This window comes from Oncorhynchus nerka, linkage group LG13 (genome assembly GCF_034236695.1).
Source record: "Oncorhynchus nerka isolate Pitt River linkage group LG13, Oner_Uvic_2.0, whole genome shotgun sequence".
Lineage (NCBI taxonomy): Eukaryota > Metazoa > Chordata > Actinopteri > Salmoniformes > Salmonidae > Oncorhynchus > Oncorhynchus nerka.
Genome location: NC_088408.1, coordinates 102,726,097 through 102,744,030, shown reverse-complemented (window position 1 = coordinate 102,744,030; position 17,934 = coordinate 102,726,097). Strand labels below are relative to the sequence as shown.

The 17,934-nt window shown below is 48.8% G+C and overlaps 1 protein-coding gene across 1 annotated transcript in view; it reads right to left on the bottom strand.

The window, feature by feature from the left end:
- LOC115140364 (uncharacterized) overlaps positions 1-17,934 on the bottom strand; it is an 87,866-nt gene that overhangs the window by 7,880 nt on the left and 62,052 nt on the right. The window contains exon 3 of the mRNA XM_029678713.2: positions 6,468-6,570. Within this exon, the coding sequence (XP_029534573.2) occupies positions 6,468-6,570 (103 nt within the window). The remainder of the gene's footprint in view (positions 1-6,467; positions 6,571-17,934) is intronic.

The window sequence follows — 17,934 nt, the reverse complement described above, 5'->3', positions numbered from 1 at the left end:
ACCTAGATTATGGTTAAAGTAATAAGTAGTGGCATTTTGAAGAAGCTTAGGACTTAGTTTTGTTAGGATTGGATATTCTTCCAACTAGAAAACACTTGACTGAGTACATGCAATTCCTACAGCAGTTGCTGTAGGGACCTTAATTTGGCTATCATTATGCATATTTTTGTGGCAAGAGGCCAGGTATTTGAGACAGAATGTTTACATAACAGAATGTTTACATAGGGCTGTTATTTAAGAAAGTCTGTTGTCAGGAAATAACCCATGTGTTAGTTGTGTATGTTCCCAGGAAAAGAGCACAGAGTAAAATGCCAGATGGAAGGGCATGGACTGCATTCTGGAGACTGAGTGTACATCAAGATACACCGGGCTGGGGATATACTTCTTACAGCACCTGCAGTGGTAAAGATCGTCATGTCTCTCTTTGATGGGTGCATAAGTTTCACAAGAAGTAAGGTCCAGCTGAATAATGGGTGAGCTTGAAAATACCATGACAGAGGACGTGAAACAAAACAAAAGAGAGAGAGAGAAACTAGATTCTACTGTAGACATACTGGGCTGAGGTTGGGGGTTATTTGTTTTATTTGATAGTGTATCATGTGAATAAGGATAGATGTTAGGGTAGTTGTACTCTAAACCACATGTTGAAGGCTCGATGTGGAAGCCCATTCAGTGTTGAATTACTTCAAGAAGAAATAATGTTGATTAAGGTTATGCACATGCTTATCAGTTGAAATAGAGCAGATGGGGACCTAAGTAAAAAATTACATGGTTTGGGAACACCTCTCAGAACCTGCGGCCGAAAGGGGAGACTGGATAAAAGCACGAGGAAGCTAATTAGGGCTTCCATTTTTGTGGAGTCCAGCAGAAAAGTATCCTGGAGGCATAGAGTCAGGGAAGAGAGAGTGGGAATTGTCATGGTCTCAGATTTAAGTATTTATGAATATAGTCATGCATAACACATAACATTGTCAATACTGTTATGTTTTGTCTTTTGTTTTCCAAGTCTTATGTTTAGGAAACCAGATGGAGAAGGGTTCTCCAGCTTCAGCTGGAATGTCAGTTTGTGTGATGAGTGATGGAAGTAAGAGAATGTATGGTGTAATCGTAGAACAGAGGCCATAAGTCTTTAAGTATGAATGCCCCACAGAAAGAAGGCAGAAACCTGAACCAGGACGAGAGGTTCCACATCTGATGATCCAAGGGGACCAGAAGGACCTCTCCTAGTGATACCAGGAGATCCAGTCTACGTTCGAGTAATTCCGAAGGAAGTTGGATCAGCCGAGGAGGGAAGGACCCTACGAGGTGGCAACAGCCACAATCACGGCCGTCCAAGTGAAAGGAAGCAAGACGTGGTATCATCTAAACCACTGCACCCGAGTCCCGACGGAGAGAAGGACACAACCATACAGAGATGGGGACACAGAGGATGCTGATTCACCAGAGGGGACCCCGGAGGGAGCAGGAGCAGCGGAATCGATCAAAGCACCGGGGAGGAATCAAGAAAATGGCAAGACCAGATACAACGAATGCATCAGCTAACACACTCAGAAGAAGCATCAGGGGGGAAAGGGCCTGAGAAGTAAAGAGACAAACGACCAAAGTCTCCTCCAGTATGGCCAGAAAGCCCAGAAGTGGGGGGGGGGGGGGGGGTAACATGTCTGCTACTCCTGATGATATACCTGTTGGGGCAGACCTCTTTGACGGAAGCCCTCTACAGTGGGACCCCGAGGTATCGCCTAAAGAATGGGAACATCTCTTCCCTGAAATGGACGCCTTCCCAGATGGAAGCCCAGTTCGGCCTGAGGAGGGAACAATAGGCGAAGAGAGTGGAGGAGAAACCTTATCAGGAACAACAAGTGAAAAAAGTGAAGGAGAAGCCTCACCAAGAGCAGAAGGAGAAATCGTGCAAGGAAAGACAGAAATTCACCAGGATGAAAGAGATGGGGATTTCCCCACAATTGACTTTTCAGCTCTTACCTGATCTCCATAATGAACCATTGGAATTAGGACCACGAAAGAACAGTGACAATGACAGAGTAAGAACAACCAAGAACAATAGGAAGATGATGCACACACTCACGATCAAGATAAATGATAAAAACAGGAAGAGAAGAGAGGAACCTGTTGAACAAGATGAAAAGACAGGATATTTTATTGACAGGTTTAAGTTTCATGTTCCGCCACAAATTCTAACAGAACTAGGGGAACAGAGAACAGGTTCTGTATGGAAGAAGAAACCTGTACCGGAGGAGCCACTCTGTGGATGGACGCATCATATAACAAAGGGAGAAGCTGTTTGGGACCCCAAAGGATGTGACCTGACATTAATAAAATGTGTGGAAGAGTGGGTGCTCACCATGAATCAGATTGAACCAGTTGAAGGTGAAATAACGAGAACAAGATTGACTGAAGGGAGTAGTTCCTCAGTCATTCAGAATTGGTCTTACGCCAATACCTAAACAGGAAGAGCCTGTGGTAGCTAGAAAGCATCAGAACCAGGAGGGTTCTTTACTGACATGTGGAATTTTTTTCAAACTCTAATGACCCACCTCATGACAAGAACATTGCCAAGATGACAGATATAGATGTATCAGACTCAGAATCGTTCAAGGACACCACACAGGAAGAAGAGGTGAAAAACGAATGGTACTGATGGGCTAAGTATACAGCAAACAAGCACAGAATGGACAATTGTATATTGTGTAGTAAATCACCCTTGTCTGATCTTTTGACAGTACCTGAACCTGCATCATTTGAAGAAATGTGTTAAATGTCAAATGTTCAATATTCAGAGAAAATACTACATTCCTTTGTGTGACATAGAATGTAGGATTGCTCGAGGGAGAACTAGAGGCAGGACTGTGTTGAACAACACTGGGTTGGGAGACAATGATTGTGCTGTCTATAACATTTGAACTGAATTAAATGGACCTTTGTTAGATGGAAACACTGTGATTAAAGGAATATATGAATGTTTTTACAGCCATAACACCGAAGGTATTCATGTAGGAAACACCACTGTAGAATGTGATACTATTTGGGTACTAGAGACTGCAGGGGTTCGTAGAAATACAGATAAAGGGTTGATAACGAATAGAAAAGGGTTGTGTGGTAAATTAACTCAGGTTGCGCTATCTCTTATTATGCTAAACAATCAAGACAGAAGTATTGCGGATAGTTTCTGGATGTGAGGGAATAACAAACTGTTGAATGTACTGCCAGATGGATGGACGGGTCTTTGTACCTTAGTTAGAGCAATTCCACAGGTAACCATTATTAAATCACCCCATGATGACTGTGTTAACTCTAGAGTTAAGAGGGCGTATGAGAAAGACACTGGGGTATACCTTGATGCAATTGGACAGCCTAGAGGGGTACCTCGGGAGTTCAAGGCAAGAGATGAAGTTAAATCTGGATTTGAATCTATATTTTTGTGGATAACACCAAATAAGAACTTAGAGTGGATTAATTATATATACTATAACCAACAGAGATTCATTAACTATACTGACTCGGCTCTAACGGCGTTGGGGGAACAGGTACAGGCTACCAGTAAAATGTCTTGGCAAAATAGACAGGCTCTCAATTGGCTTTTGGCAGAGAAGGGTGGAGTTTGTGTTATGTTTGGGGATGATTGTTGCACCTTTATTCCCAATAACACTGCGCCTAATGGATCCTTTGCAATCGCTATGGCTAAACTTCAAGGGTTACGAGAAGAGGTTAAGGCAAATGCTGGGGTTGACTCTCATGTTTGGGATTGGTTGGACTTAGCATTGGGGAAATGGGGAGCTATATTTGCTAGGATGGCCATTATATTGGGGGGGTTATTAGCTCTGGGTATTGTATTTAGTTGTGTTTTACCCTGGGTGAAATCACTTGTGATCCAGACAACGGTTAAACAGATGTTTGTAAGGAGAGCTGACCCTCCGGTGGTAGTTAATCCTGTGCTGGGTAGCCCAGGCCACTATACTGATGAAAATGGACAGTTATGCAATGCGGTTGGTGGACCCCTTGACTGCCCCTTTGGTAATCCAAACTGCCTGTATGGAGTGGTCCCTGGAGGTGGTTACATTTGCCATGGTTTTCATAGGGATGATTTACCTAGATATACTGCCATTCCGACTTTATAAGAAAGTCTACTGATACATATCTACAAAAAGGGTATTTTCGTTAGTAAATACAGGGGTACTATGTATGGTTTTAATATATCTATTTTTGCTTATGGCCTTGTGTTTGTGTATGTTTTGTTGAATGTTTTTGATAGGTATATCAATGGATATATCTGGTTTTTTTTAAAATTAAAAGTTAGTTTTGTCTTCTGAATATTAGGTTAAATTCAAAAACATGTAGGTAACAGTGGGATGTCCCGGTTACAAGTGTCTATGGACCATGTCCTTAATCTTCTAACAGAGGTTGGTATCATGTTTGTTGGAGAGGTGTTTGAGAGGGAGGATCATGTTGACAGCTTAAATTTAGAATGATGTTGTGTCAATTTTATTTTGAATTATTTTTTTCCTTTTTCACATAACTGAGATAGTCTTAGGCAAGGCTATGTACTTATGTGCTCATGCTTCAACAAAATGTAATGTATTATTTTTATTGTTTCTATACTTAACTGGATCTTTTACTCTTATGAAATACTAGAGATGTTTGGTCCAGTTGGTATTATATATTTTACTCTGTTTTTATATTTTATTGTCTATCACAGGTATTCTCATTCACCGTCCTAGGGTTATATTTGTATTATTATGGGGCTATTTAGCCCCAGAGGGGGGATTTGTGGTTGCAAATATAACACATAGACAAATGCATAAGATGTATAGAATAGCTGAACACTAAAAACAGACTACATGAAGGGAAGGTGACATAGCTGCCAGGATAGCTGGACATACCAAGGCCAGAGGGATATACAAAGGAGGGGGTCAGTCAAATGACTAACTGATGACCAATAGACATAGTTCGCATATTTTTGAGCTAAGTGCAGAGCCAAAACATAGGGCTGTAAAATAGAGGAATGTATAGTATTTTTAGTATAGCTGGACACGCTAGAAACTGAGGAGACACATAGTCTGCTGATCCTAGATAATACACAAACAAAAGAATGCATTTAGTTAAGTGCAGGAACAGCAAGGGTCTTGTCATCATTATAATCTGACGGAAAGCAGGTATGGGCGTTATTGAGCTGAACAAGCAGGATGCACGGATTGGAATGTAAACTCATTTTGCATGTGGGATGGGCTCATATGCAATATGTGGATAAATACTGGAGCCAGGGCTCTGGAAAAGGGGTGGGTCCCGCGGGACACTCCGGCTTGTTATACTCTTGTATTAAAAGTCTATAATTGAATTCAAAGTTCTTCATTGTGTCATATTTGAACCGATTTTCCACTACAGATTCTACCTATCTCTCCGATATGGTCCTGCTGTACATACCTACACGTACGCTACGCTACAGTCACAAGACGCAGACCTCCTAATTGTCCTTAGAATTTCTAAGCAAACAGCTGGAGTCAGGGCTTTCTCCGAAAGAGCTCCAATTTTATGGTATAGTCTGCCTACCCATGTGAGAGACGCAGACTCGGTCTCAACCTTTAAGTATTTACTGAAGACTCATCTCTTCAGTAGGTCATATGATTGAGTGTAGTCTGGCCCAGGAGTGTGAAGGTGAACGAAAAGTCTCTGGAGCAACGAACCGCCCTTGCTGTCTCTGCCTGGCCGGTTCCTCTCCACTGGGATTCTCTGCCTCTAACCCTATTACAGGGGCTGAGTCACTGGCTTACTGGTGCTCTTCCATACCGTCCCTAGGAGGGGTGCGTCACTTGAGTGGGTTGAGTCACTGACGTGATCTTCCTGTCTGGGTTGGCACCCCACCTTGGGTTGTGCCGTGGCGGAGATCTTTGTGGGCTATACTCTGCCTTGTCTCAGGATGGTAAGTTGGTGGTTGAAGTTATCCATCTAGTGGTGTGGGGGCTGTGCTTTGGCCAAGTGGGTGGGGTTATATCCTGCCTGTTTGTTCCTGTCCAGGGGTATCATCGGATGGGGCCACAGTGTCTCCTGAACCCTCCTGTCCCAGCCTCCAGTATTTATGTTGCAGTAGTTTGTTGAATGCACTGAGGTGTCTGTTCAAACGACTAGTACACAGCTCAGACACCCATGCATATCCCACAAGACATGCCACAAGAGGTCTCTTCACAGTCCCCAAATCCAGAACAGACTCTGGGAAACACAGTACTACATAGAGACATGACTACATGGAACTCTATTCCAAATCAAGTAACACATGCAAGCATTTTAAACTAAATTATTTTTTTTAAAAAACTAAAACCGCACCTTATGGAACTGTGAACATGTCATTTAGATACCGTATGCGGTGGTGTAATGTGTGTACAATTGCAGGAAATACACTTTCAAAACAGCAACATTTTCACCCCAGGGGAAAACACTTGGTACCATGTTGGGCTTACCAGGTTCTATCGTCATGCGTTGTGCTGCTACTGCTGTATCCTTGAGCCAGGCTGCAGGTCTCTGGTTCGACCACTCCTTCAACCCCAGGATGTCTGGACACACCTGAATTGATTGATAGGATTTATTTGAGAATTTAAAAAGTTGAAGGTTGGTCCTACCGGAGACAGCGAGGGAGTTAAGGGTACCAGGTTTTAGCCCATGACTTGATCTGGAAAAAGCGGTGAAGGAGGAGCATAGAACAGTAATCTGCTTCTCAAATACAACAGTAATCTGCTCCTTCTCAAATACAACAGTAATCTGCAGCTCGGTCATGTTGTCAACAAGGCGGCATGGTGCATCGTCCAGAAACATCTTCCATAAAATAGTTTTCATTGGGAAGTCCGATCAAAGCCTTTTTTTAATCAACAGCAATCACACAAAAAAAAAATCCTACTCATTAAAATCCACGTGACCCATTTTTGTATTGAGCCGACTTCGCCATCAGCCAAAACGGGGCACCTGGCTCCACGCGGGAAAGGCCCGGGGCCTTAAACAACACTAACCAGAGGAAGGCCTGGGGCCTTAATCAACACTAACCAGAGGAAGGCCCGGGGCCTTAATCAACACTAACCAGAGGAAGGCCCGGGGCCTTAATCAACACTAACCAGAGGAAGGCCCGGGGCCTTAATCAACACTAACCAGTGGAAGGCCCGGAGCCTTAATCAACACTAACCAGAGGAAGGCCCGGGGCCTTAATCAACACTAACCAGTGGAAGGCCTGGGGCCTTAATCAACACTAACCAGAGGAAGGCCCGGGGCCTTAATCAACACTAACCAGAGGAAGGCCTGGGGCCTTAATCAACACTAACCAGTGGAAGGCCTGGGGCCTTAATCAACACTAACCAGAGGAAGGCCCGGGGCCTTAATCAACACTAACCAGTGGAAGGCCCGGGGCCTTAATCAACACTAACCAGTGGAAGGCCTGGGGCCTTAATCAACACTAACCAGTGGAAGGCCTGGGGCCTTAATCAACACTAACCAGTGGAAGGCCTGGGGCCTTAATCAACACTAACCAGTGGAAGGCCTGGGGCCTTAATCAACACTAACCAGTGGAAGGCCTGGGGCCTTAATCAACACTAACCAGTGGAAGGCCTGGGGCCTTAATCAACACTAACCAGTGGAAGGCCTGGGGCCTTAATCAACACTAACCAGAGGAAGGCCTGGGGCCTTAATCAACACTAACCAGAGGAAGGCCTGGGGCCTTAATCAACACTAACCAGTGGAAGGCCTGGGGCCTTAATCAACACTAACCAGTGGAAGGCCTGGGGCCTTAATCAACACTAACCAGTGGAAGGCCTGGGGCCTTAATCAACACTAACCAGTGGAAGGCCTGGGGCCTTAATCAACACTAACCAGTGGAAGGCCTGGGGCCTTAATCAACACTAACCAGTGGAAGGCCTGGGGCCTTAATCAACACTAACCAGTGGAAGGCCTGGGGCCTTAATCAACACTAACCAGTGGAAGGCCTGGGGCCTTAATCAACACTAACCAGTGGAAGGCCTGGGGCCTTAATCAACACTAACCAGTGGAAGGCCTGGGGCCTTAATCAACACTAACCAGAGGAAGGCCTGGGTCCTTAATCAACACTAACCAGTGGAAGGCCTGGGGCCTTAATCAACACTAACCAGTGGAAGGCCTGGGGCCTTAATCAACGCTGAAGCCTGTCGCATGCTCATTGGCGACCCGTCATTCAGTTGTGAGTCCGACATTGTTCGCTAAATAAAAATAAAATACATTTTTGTGGGGGTTTGCCTGTTTTGCATGTTATTTTGGCATTAATACTTCTCACATCAGTTTGCAAACAATGTAAAAAAATATATAAATGTATTTAGTTAATAAAGCCTCCATACAAACAGGGTCTCTGTATTGCTTTCTTGAGGAAGACCGCTCCAAGATGCAGGTGTTTCAGCCTAGCTCAGTGCTTTCTGTGGTGGAGAGGCAGCCAGTGAAAAATACAGAGTGTAGGGGTTGGTAATGTTCTCTAGCTGCGCCGTGATTGGCTCAGTGTTCTGTCACTCATGGGGACACTACGTCACTGCCATGCCTAAGGGTAGAGCTTCTAAAAATTCAAGCCCCATTGGGTGCTGACATAGACTTACATTAGAAGTGCCCATCCAAGAAGGCTCAAGGTCATTGGTCACAGATAGAATGACATCAAATCACGTTATATCTACAGTAGCTTTGATTGGACTGAATTACATTCAAAGTCTTAGCTAGCATCATCATGGATCAAGTTAACAATCTACTGGCAAATCATTTTTAATCCTTGTCATATGAAGAGAAATAATAAAGAGAATTTATAGATGAAACGTATCGGTGCTCATCGGAAAAAACGAGCTCAGACTGAAAATTATTATTTTTTGAACGGGCATCCAACTCGGAAATGTAAGTTGGGAACTGTGGCCTTTTTCTAGATCTATGACCTGAAATTCACTGACATCCTGATTTGACTTTGTCCCCCCCGAGTTCCCAGTTGTCTTGAAAACACCAGAAATCCAAAGAATGCCAAACTTTGATGAGAAAATTTGACCACGAAGGACCGCCGCACCACCTTCCTGTTCAATTGCGCACAGCACAACAAGGTGAGTCCAAAAATGCCTTGAATGCTGCTTCATAAATGATGTAACATGCCAGGGAGATATGTATACTGTAGCCAAGAAAGTAATACTAAGTGTATGTTGTGTAGTAAGCTGTTAGTAGCCCATTTGCATCACCCTAATAATTTGGTCAATTTACACCTCTTAAATTTCGCCTACTGTTCTGACTTGGTGGTGCACATGTAGCCTATAGCCTATTTTAGAGAAATGTAATCGAATATTTTAAGAACTTTCATGGTTTGCTTATATGCTCTGTTTATTTATCCTACGGTTTTGACTTGGTGTACAGGGAGAACACTAAGAATTCTGTCATTGTACATTAACAAATAGTAATATTGACTACGTCAGTCCTAGCTCGCTCAACGTCTTAATCGAAATTACAGATGGCCTCTTATCTGCTTGTCGTACCCTTATAACATAGTTTGTGCATCTCAATTGTCAGTAGAAACCACATTTGTTTAAGCAAGTCAGCCATATCAGCTATGTTCTTTTAAAAAGCAGTAAATGAGGCTGAATGAACTGTTTTGCTGCCACCGCTGATAACCAGGTGTAGCAGTGGTAAGGTGTTGGGACTCTGCTGATAACCAGGTATAACAGTGGTAAGGTGTTGGGACTCTGCTGATATCCAGGTTTAACAGTGGTAAGGTGTTGGGACTCTGCTGATAACCAGGTGTAACAGTGGTAAGGTGTTGGGACTCTGCTGATAACCAGGTGTAACAGTGGTAAGGTGTTGGGACTCTGCTGATAACCAGGTGTAACAGTGGTAAGGTGTTGGGACTCTGCTGATAACCAGGTGTAACAGTGGTAAGGTGTTGGGACTCTGCTGATAACCAGGTGTAACAGTGGTAAGGTGTTGGGACTCTGCTGATAACCAGGTGTAACAGTGGTAAGGTGTTGGGACTCTGCTGATAGCGAGGTGTAACAGTGGTAAGGTGTTGGGACTCTGCTGATAACCAGGTATAACAGTGGTAAGGTGTTGGGACTCTGCTGATAACCAGGTGTAACAGTGGTAAGGTCAAACTGACACTGCCTCCCAGTCAAACTGACACTGCCTCCCAGTCAAACTACCACTGCCTCCCAGTCAAACTACCACTGCCTCCCAGTCAAACTACCACTGCCTCCCAGTCAAACTGACACTGCCTCCCAGTCAAACTGACACTGCCTCCCAGTCAAACTACCACTGTGCCTGCCTCCCAGTCAAACTGACACTGCCTCCCAGTCAAACTGACACTGCCTCCCAGTCAAACTGACACTGCCTCCCAGTCAAACTGACACTGCCTCCCAGTCAAACTGACACTGCCTCCCAGTCAAACTACCACTGTGCCTGCCTCCTAGTCAAACTACCACTGTGCCTGCCTCCCAGTCAAACTGACACTGCCTCCCAGTCAAACTACCACTGTGCCTGCCTCCCAGTCAAACTACCACTGTGCCTGCCTCCCAGTCAAACTACCACTGCCTCCCAGTCAAACTGACACTGCCTCCCAGTCAAACTGACACTGCCTCCCAGTCAAACTGACACTGCCTCCCGGTCAAACTGACACTGCCTCCCGGTCAAACTGACACTGCCTCCCGGTCAAACTGACACTGCCTCCCGGTCAAACTGACACTGCCTCCCGGTCAAACTGACACTGCCTCCCGGTCAAACTGACACTGCCTCCCGGTCAAACTGACACTGCCTCCCGGTCAAACTACCACTGCCTCCCGGTCAAACTGACACTGCCTCCCGGTCAAACTGACACTGCCTCCCGGTCAAACTACCACTGCCTCCCAGTCAAACTACCACTGCCTCCCAGTCAAACTACCACTGTGTCTGCCTCCCAGTCAAACTACCACTGTGTCTGCCTCCCAGTCAAACTACCACTGTGTCTGCCTCCCAGTCAAACTACCACTGCCTCCCAGTCAAACTACCACTGCCTCCCAGTCAAACTGACACTGCCTCCCAGTCAAACTGACACTGCCTCCCAGTCAAACTGACACTGCCTCCCAGTCAAACTGACACTGCCTCCCAGTCAAACTGACACTGCCTCCCAGTCAAACTGACACTGCCTCCCAGTCAAACTGACACTGCCTCCCAGTCAAACTACCACTGCCTCCCAGTCAAACTACCACTGCGTCTGCCTCCCAGTCAAACTACCACTGCCTCCCAGTCAAACTACCACTGCCTCCCAGTCAAACTACCACTGCGTCTGCCTCCCAGTCAAACTACCACTGCCTCCCAGTCAAACTACCACTGCCTCCCAGTCAAACTACCACTACCTCCCAGTCAAACTACCACTGCCTCCCAGTCAAACTACCACTGCCTCCCAGTCAAACTACCACTGCCTCCCAGTCAAACTGACACTGTGCCTGCCTCCCAGTCAAACTGACACTGTGCCTGCCTCCCAGTCAAACTGACACTGTGCCTGCCTCCCAGTCAAACTACCACTGCCTCCCAGTCAAACTGACACTGCCTCCCAGTCAAACTACCACTGCCTCCCAGTCAAACTACCACTGTGTCTGCCTCCCAGTCAAACTACCACTGCCTCCCAGTCAAACTGACACTGCCTCCCAGTCAAACTGACACTGCCTCCCAGTCAAACTGACACTGCCTCCCAGTCAAACTGACACTGCCTCCCAGTCAAACTGACACTGCCTCCCAGTCAAACTGACACTGCCTCCCAGTCAAACTGACACTGCCTCCCAGTCAAACTGACACTGCCTCCCAGTCAAACTGACACTGCCTCCCAGTCAAACTACCACTGCCTCCCAGTCAAACTACCACTGCCTCCCAGTCAAACTGACACTGCCTCCCAGTCAAACTGACACTGCCTCCCAGTCAAACTGACACTGCCTCCCAGTCAAACTGACACTGCCTCCCAGTCAAACTGACACTGCCTCCCAGTCAAACTGACACTGCCTCCCAGTCAAACTGACACTGTGCCTGCCTCCCAGTCAAACTGACACTGCCTCCCAGTCAAACTGACACTGCCTCCCAGTCAAACTGACACTGTGCCTGCCTCCCAGTCAAACTGACACTGCCTCCCAGTCAAACTGACACTGCCTCCCAGTCAAACTGACACTGTGCCTGCCTCCCAGTCAAACTACCACTGTGCCTGCCTCCCAGTCAAACTACCACTGTGCCTGCCTCCCAGTCAAACTACCACTGCCTCCCAGTCAAACTACCGCTGCCTCCCAGTCAAACTGACACTGCCTCCCGGTCAAACTGACACTGCCTCCCGGTCAAACTACCACTGCCTCCCAGTCAAACTACCACTGCCTCCCAGTCAAACTACCACTGTGTCTGCCTCCCAGTCAAACTACCACTGTGTCTGCCTCCCAGTCAAACTACCACTGCCTCCCAGTCAAACTACCACTGCCTCCCAGTCAAACTGACACTGCCTCCCAGTCAAACTGACACTGCCTCCCAGTCAAACTGACACTGCCTCCCAGTCAAACTGACACTGCCTCCCAGTCAAACTGACACTGCCTCCCAGTCAAACTGACACTGCCTCCCAGTCAAACTGACACTGCCTCCCAGTCAAACTGACACTGCCTCCCAGTCAAACTACCACTGCCTCCCAGTCAAACTACCACTGCCTCCCAGTCAAACTACCACTGCCTCCCAGTCAAACTACCACTGCCTCCCAGTCAAACTACCACTGCCTCCCAGTCAAACTACCACGGCGTCTGCCTCCCAGTCAAACTACCACTGCCTCCCAGTCAAACTACCACTGCCTCCCAGTCAAACTACCACTACCTCCCAGTCAAACTACCACTGCCTCCCAGTCAAACTACCACTGCCTCCCAGTCAAACTACCACTGCCTCCCAGTCAAACTGACACTGTGCCTGCCTCCCAGTCAAACTGACACTGTGCCTGCCTCCCAGTCAAACTGACACTGTGCCTGCCTCCCAGTCAAACTACCACTGCCTCCCAGTCAAACTGACACTGCCTCCCAGTCAAACTGACACTGCCTCCCAGTCAAACTGACACTGCCTCCCAGTCAAACTGACACTGCCTCCCAGTCAAACTACCACTGCCTCCCAGTCAAACTACCACTGCGTCTGCCTCCCAGTCAAACTACCACTGCCTCCCAGTCAAACTACCACTGCCTCCCAGTCAAACTACCACTGCGTCTGCCTCCCAGTCAAACTACCACTGCCTCCCAGTCAAACTACCACTGCCTCCCAGTCAAACTACCACTACCTCCCAGTCAAACTACCACTGCCTCCCAGTCAAACTACCACTGCCTCCCAGTCAAACTACCACTGCCTCCCAGTCAAACTGACACTGTGCCTGCCTCCCAGTCAAACTGACACTGTGCCTGCCTCCCAGTCAAACTGACACTGTGCCTGCCTCCCAGTCAAACTACCACTGCCTCCCAGTCAAACTGACACTGCCTCCCAGTCAAACTACCACTGCCTCCCAGTCAAACTACCACTGTGTCTGCCTCCCAGTCAAACTACCACTGCCTCCCAGTCAAACTGACACTGCCTCCCAGTCAAACTGACACTGCCTCCCAGTCAAACTGACACTGCCTCCCAGTCAAACTGACACTGCCTCCCAGTCAAACTGACACTGCCTCCCAGTCAAACTGACACTGCCTCCCAGTCAAACTGACACTGCCTCCCAGTCAAACTACCACTGCCTCCCAGTCAAACTACCACTGCCTCCCAGTCAAACTGACACTGCCTCCCAGTCAAACTGACACTGCCTCCCAGTCAAACTGACACCTCCCAGTCAAACTGACCCAGTCAAACTGACACTGCCTCCCAGTCAAACTGACACTGCCTCCCAGTCAAACTGACACTGCCTCCCAGTCAAACTGACACTGCCTCCTCCCAGTCAAACTGACACTGCCTCCCAGTCAAACTGACACTGTGCCTGCCCCCAGTCAAACTGACACTGTGCCTGCCTCCCAGTCAAACTACCACTGTGCCTGCCTCCCAGTCATATTGACACTGCCTCCCAGTCAAACTGACACTGCCTCCCAGTCAAACTTACACTGTGCCTGCCTCCCAGTCAAACTACCACTGTGCCTGCCTCCCAGTCAAACTACCACTGTGCCTGCCTCCCAGTCAAACTACCACTGCCTCCCAGTCAAACTACCGCTGCCTCCCAGTCAAACTACCGCTGCCTCCCAGTCAAACTACCGCTGCCTCCCAGTCAAACTGACACTGCCTCCCAGTCAAACTACTACTGCCTTCCTGTCAAACTACCACTGCCTCCCAGTCAAACTGCCTGCCTCCCAGTCAAACTACCACTGCCTCCCAGTCAAACTACCACTGTGTCTGCCTCCCAGTCAAACTACCACTGCCTCCCAGTCAAACTGACACTGCCTCCCAGTCAAACTGACACTGCCTCCCAGTCAAACTGACACTGCCTCCCAGTCAAACTGACACTGCCTCCCAGTCAAACTACCACTGTGCCTGCCTCCCAGTCAAACTACCACTGTGCCTGCCTCCCAGTCAAACTACCACTGTGCCTCCTCCCAGTCAAACTACCACTGCCTCCCAGTCTGCCTCCCAGTCAAACTACCAGTCAAACTGACCTGCCTCCCAGTCAAACTGACACTGCCTCCCCCAGTCAAACTGACACTGCCTCCCCCAGTCAAACTACCACTGTGCCTGCCTCCCAGTCAAACTGACACTGCCTCCCAGTCAAACTACCACTGCCTCCCAGTCAAACTGACACTGCCTCCCAGTCAAACTGACACTGCCTCCCAGTCAAACTGCCTCCCAGTCAAACTACCACTGCCTCCCAGTCAAACTACCACTGTGCCTCCCAGCCTCCCAGTCAAACTACCACTGCCTCCCCCAGTCAAACTGACACTGCCTCCCAGTCAAACTACCACTGCCTCCCAGTCAAACTGACCACTGCCTCCCAGTCAAACTACCACTGCCTCCCAGTCAAACTGACACTGCCTCCCAGTCAAACCTGCCTCCCAGTCAAACTACCACTGCCTCCCACTACCACTCCTCCCAGTCAAACTGACACTGCCTCCCAGTCAAACTGACACTGCCTCCCAGTCAAACTACCACTGCCTCCCAGTCAAACTACCACCTGCCTCCCAGTCAAACTGACACTGCCTCCCAGTCAAACTGACACTGCCTCCCAGTCAAACTACCACTGCCTCCCAGTCAAACTACCACTGCTGCCTCCCAGTCAAACTACCACTGCCTCCCAGTCAAACTACCACTGACAAGCTACTGCCTCCCAGTCAAACTACCACTGTGTCTGCCTCCCAGTCAAACTACCACTGCCTCCCAGTCAAACTACCACTGCCTCCCAGTCAAACTACCACTGCCTCCCAGTCAAACTACACTGCCTCCCAGTCAAACTGACACTGCCTCCTCCCAGTCAAACTACACTGCCTGCCTCCCAGTCAAACTACCACTGTGCCTCCCAGTCAAACTACCACTGTGCTGCCTCCCAGTCAAACTACCACTGCCTCCCAGTCAAACTACCACTGTGTCTCCCAGTCAAACTCCCCTCCCAGTCAAACTGACCACTGCCCTCCCAGTCAAACTACTACTGCCTCCCACAAACTGCCTCCCAGTCAAACTACCACTGCCTCTGTCAAACTGACACTGCCTCCCAGTCAAACTACCACTGTGCCTGCCTCCCAGTCAAACAGTCCTCCCAGTCAAACTACCACTGCCTCCCAGTCAAACTACCACTGCCTCCCAGTCAAACTACCACTGCCTCCCAGTCAAACTGCACTCCTCCCAGTCAAACTGACACTGCCTCCCAGTCAAACTGACACTCCTCCCAGTCAAACTGCCTCCCAGTCACTACACTGCCTCCCAGTCAAACTACCACTGCCTCCCAGTCAAACTACCACTGCCTCCCAGTCAAACTACCACTGTGCCTGCCTCCCAGTCAAACTACCACTGTGCCTGCCTCCCAGTCAAACTACCACTGTGCCTGCCTCCCAGTCAAACTACCACTGTGCCTGCCTCCCAGTCAAACTACCACTGTGCCTGCCTCCCAGTCAAACTACCACTGCCTCCCCCAGTCAAACTACACTGCCTCCCAGTCAAACTGACACTGCCTCCCAGTCAAACTACTACTGCCTCCCCCAGTCAAACTACCACTGCCTCCCAGTCAAACTGCACTGCCTCCCAGTCAAACTGACACTGCCTCCCAGTCAAACTGACACTGCCTCCCAGTCAAACTGACACTGCCTCCCAGTCAAACTGACACTGCCTCCCAGTCAAACTACCACTGCCTCCCCCAGTCAAACTACCACTGCCTCCCAGTCAAACTACCACTGCCTCCCAGTCAAACTACCACTGCCTCCCAGTCAAACTACCACTGCCTCCCAGTCAAACTACCACTGCCTCCCAGTCAAACTGACCACTGCCTCCCAGTCAAACTGACACTGCCTCCCAGTCAAACTGACACTGCCTCCCAGTCAAACTGACACTGCCTCCCAGTCAAACTGACACTGCCTCCCAGTCAAACTGCCTGCCTCCCAGTCAAACTACCACTGTGCCTGCCTCCCAGTCAAACTACCACTGTGCCTGCCTCCCAGTCAAACTACCACTGCCTCCCAGTCAAACTGCCACTGCCTCCCAGTCAAACTACCACTGCCTCCCAGTCAAACTGACACTGCCTCCCAGTCAAACTGCCACTGCATCCTCCCAGTCAAACTGACACTGCCTCCCAGTCAAACTGCCTGCCTCCCAGTCAAACTGACACTGCCTCCCAGTCAAACTGACCTGCCTCCCAGTCAAACTACCACTGTGCCTGCCTCCCAGTCAAACTACCACTGCCTCCCAGTCAAACTACCACTGCCTCCCAGTCAAACTGACACTGCCTCCCAGTCAAACTGACCACTGCCTCCCAGTCAAACTGACACTGCCTCCCAGTCAAACTGACACTGCCTCCCAGTCAAACTCCCAGTCAAACTGACACTGCCTCCCAGTCAAACTGACCACTGCCTCCCAGTCAAACTACCACTGCCTCCCAGTCAAACTACCACTGCCTCCCAGTCAAACTGACACTGCCTCCCAGTCAAACTGACACTGCCTCCCAGTCAAACTGACACGGCCTCCCAGTCAAACTGACACTGCCTCCCAGTCAAACTGACACTGCCTCCCAGTCAAACTGACACTGCCTGCCTCAGTCAAACTGTGCCTGCCTCCCAGTCAAACTGACACTGCCTGCCTCCCAGTCAAACTACCACTGTGCCTGCCTCCCAGTCAAACTACCACTGTGCCTGCCTCCCAGTCAAACTACCACTGTGCCTGCCTCCCAGTCAAACTACCACTGCCTCCCAGTCAAACTGACACTGCCTCCCAGTCAAACTGACACTGCCTCCCAGTCAAACTGCCACTGCCTCCCAGTCAAACTGACACTGCCTCCCAGTCAAACTGACACTGCCTCCCAGTCAAACTGACACTGCCTCCCAGTCAAACTGACACTGCCTCCCAGTCAAACTGACACTGCCTCCCAGTCAAACTGACACTGCCTCCCAGTCAAACTACCACTGCCTGCCTCCCAGTCAAACTACCACTGCCTCCCAGTCAAACTACCACTGCCTCCCAGTCAAACTGACCTGCCTCCCAGTCAAACTGACACTGCCTCCCAGTCAAACTGACACTGCCTCCCAGTCAAACTACCACTGCCTCCCAGTCAAACTACCACTGCCTCCCAGTCAAACTGACACTGCCTCCCAGTCAAACTACCACTGCCTCCCAGTCAAACTGCCTCCCCCAGTCAAACTACCACTGCCTCCCAGTCAAACTGACACTGCCTCCCAGTCAAACTGACACTGCCTCCCAGTCAAACCACTGCCTCCCACAAACTACCACTGCCTCCCAGTCAAACTACCACTGCCTCCCAGT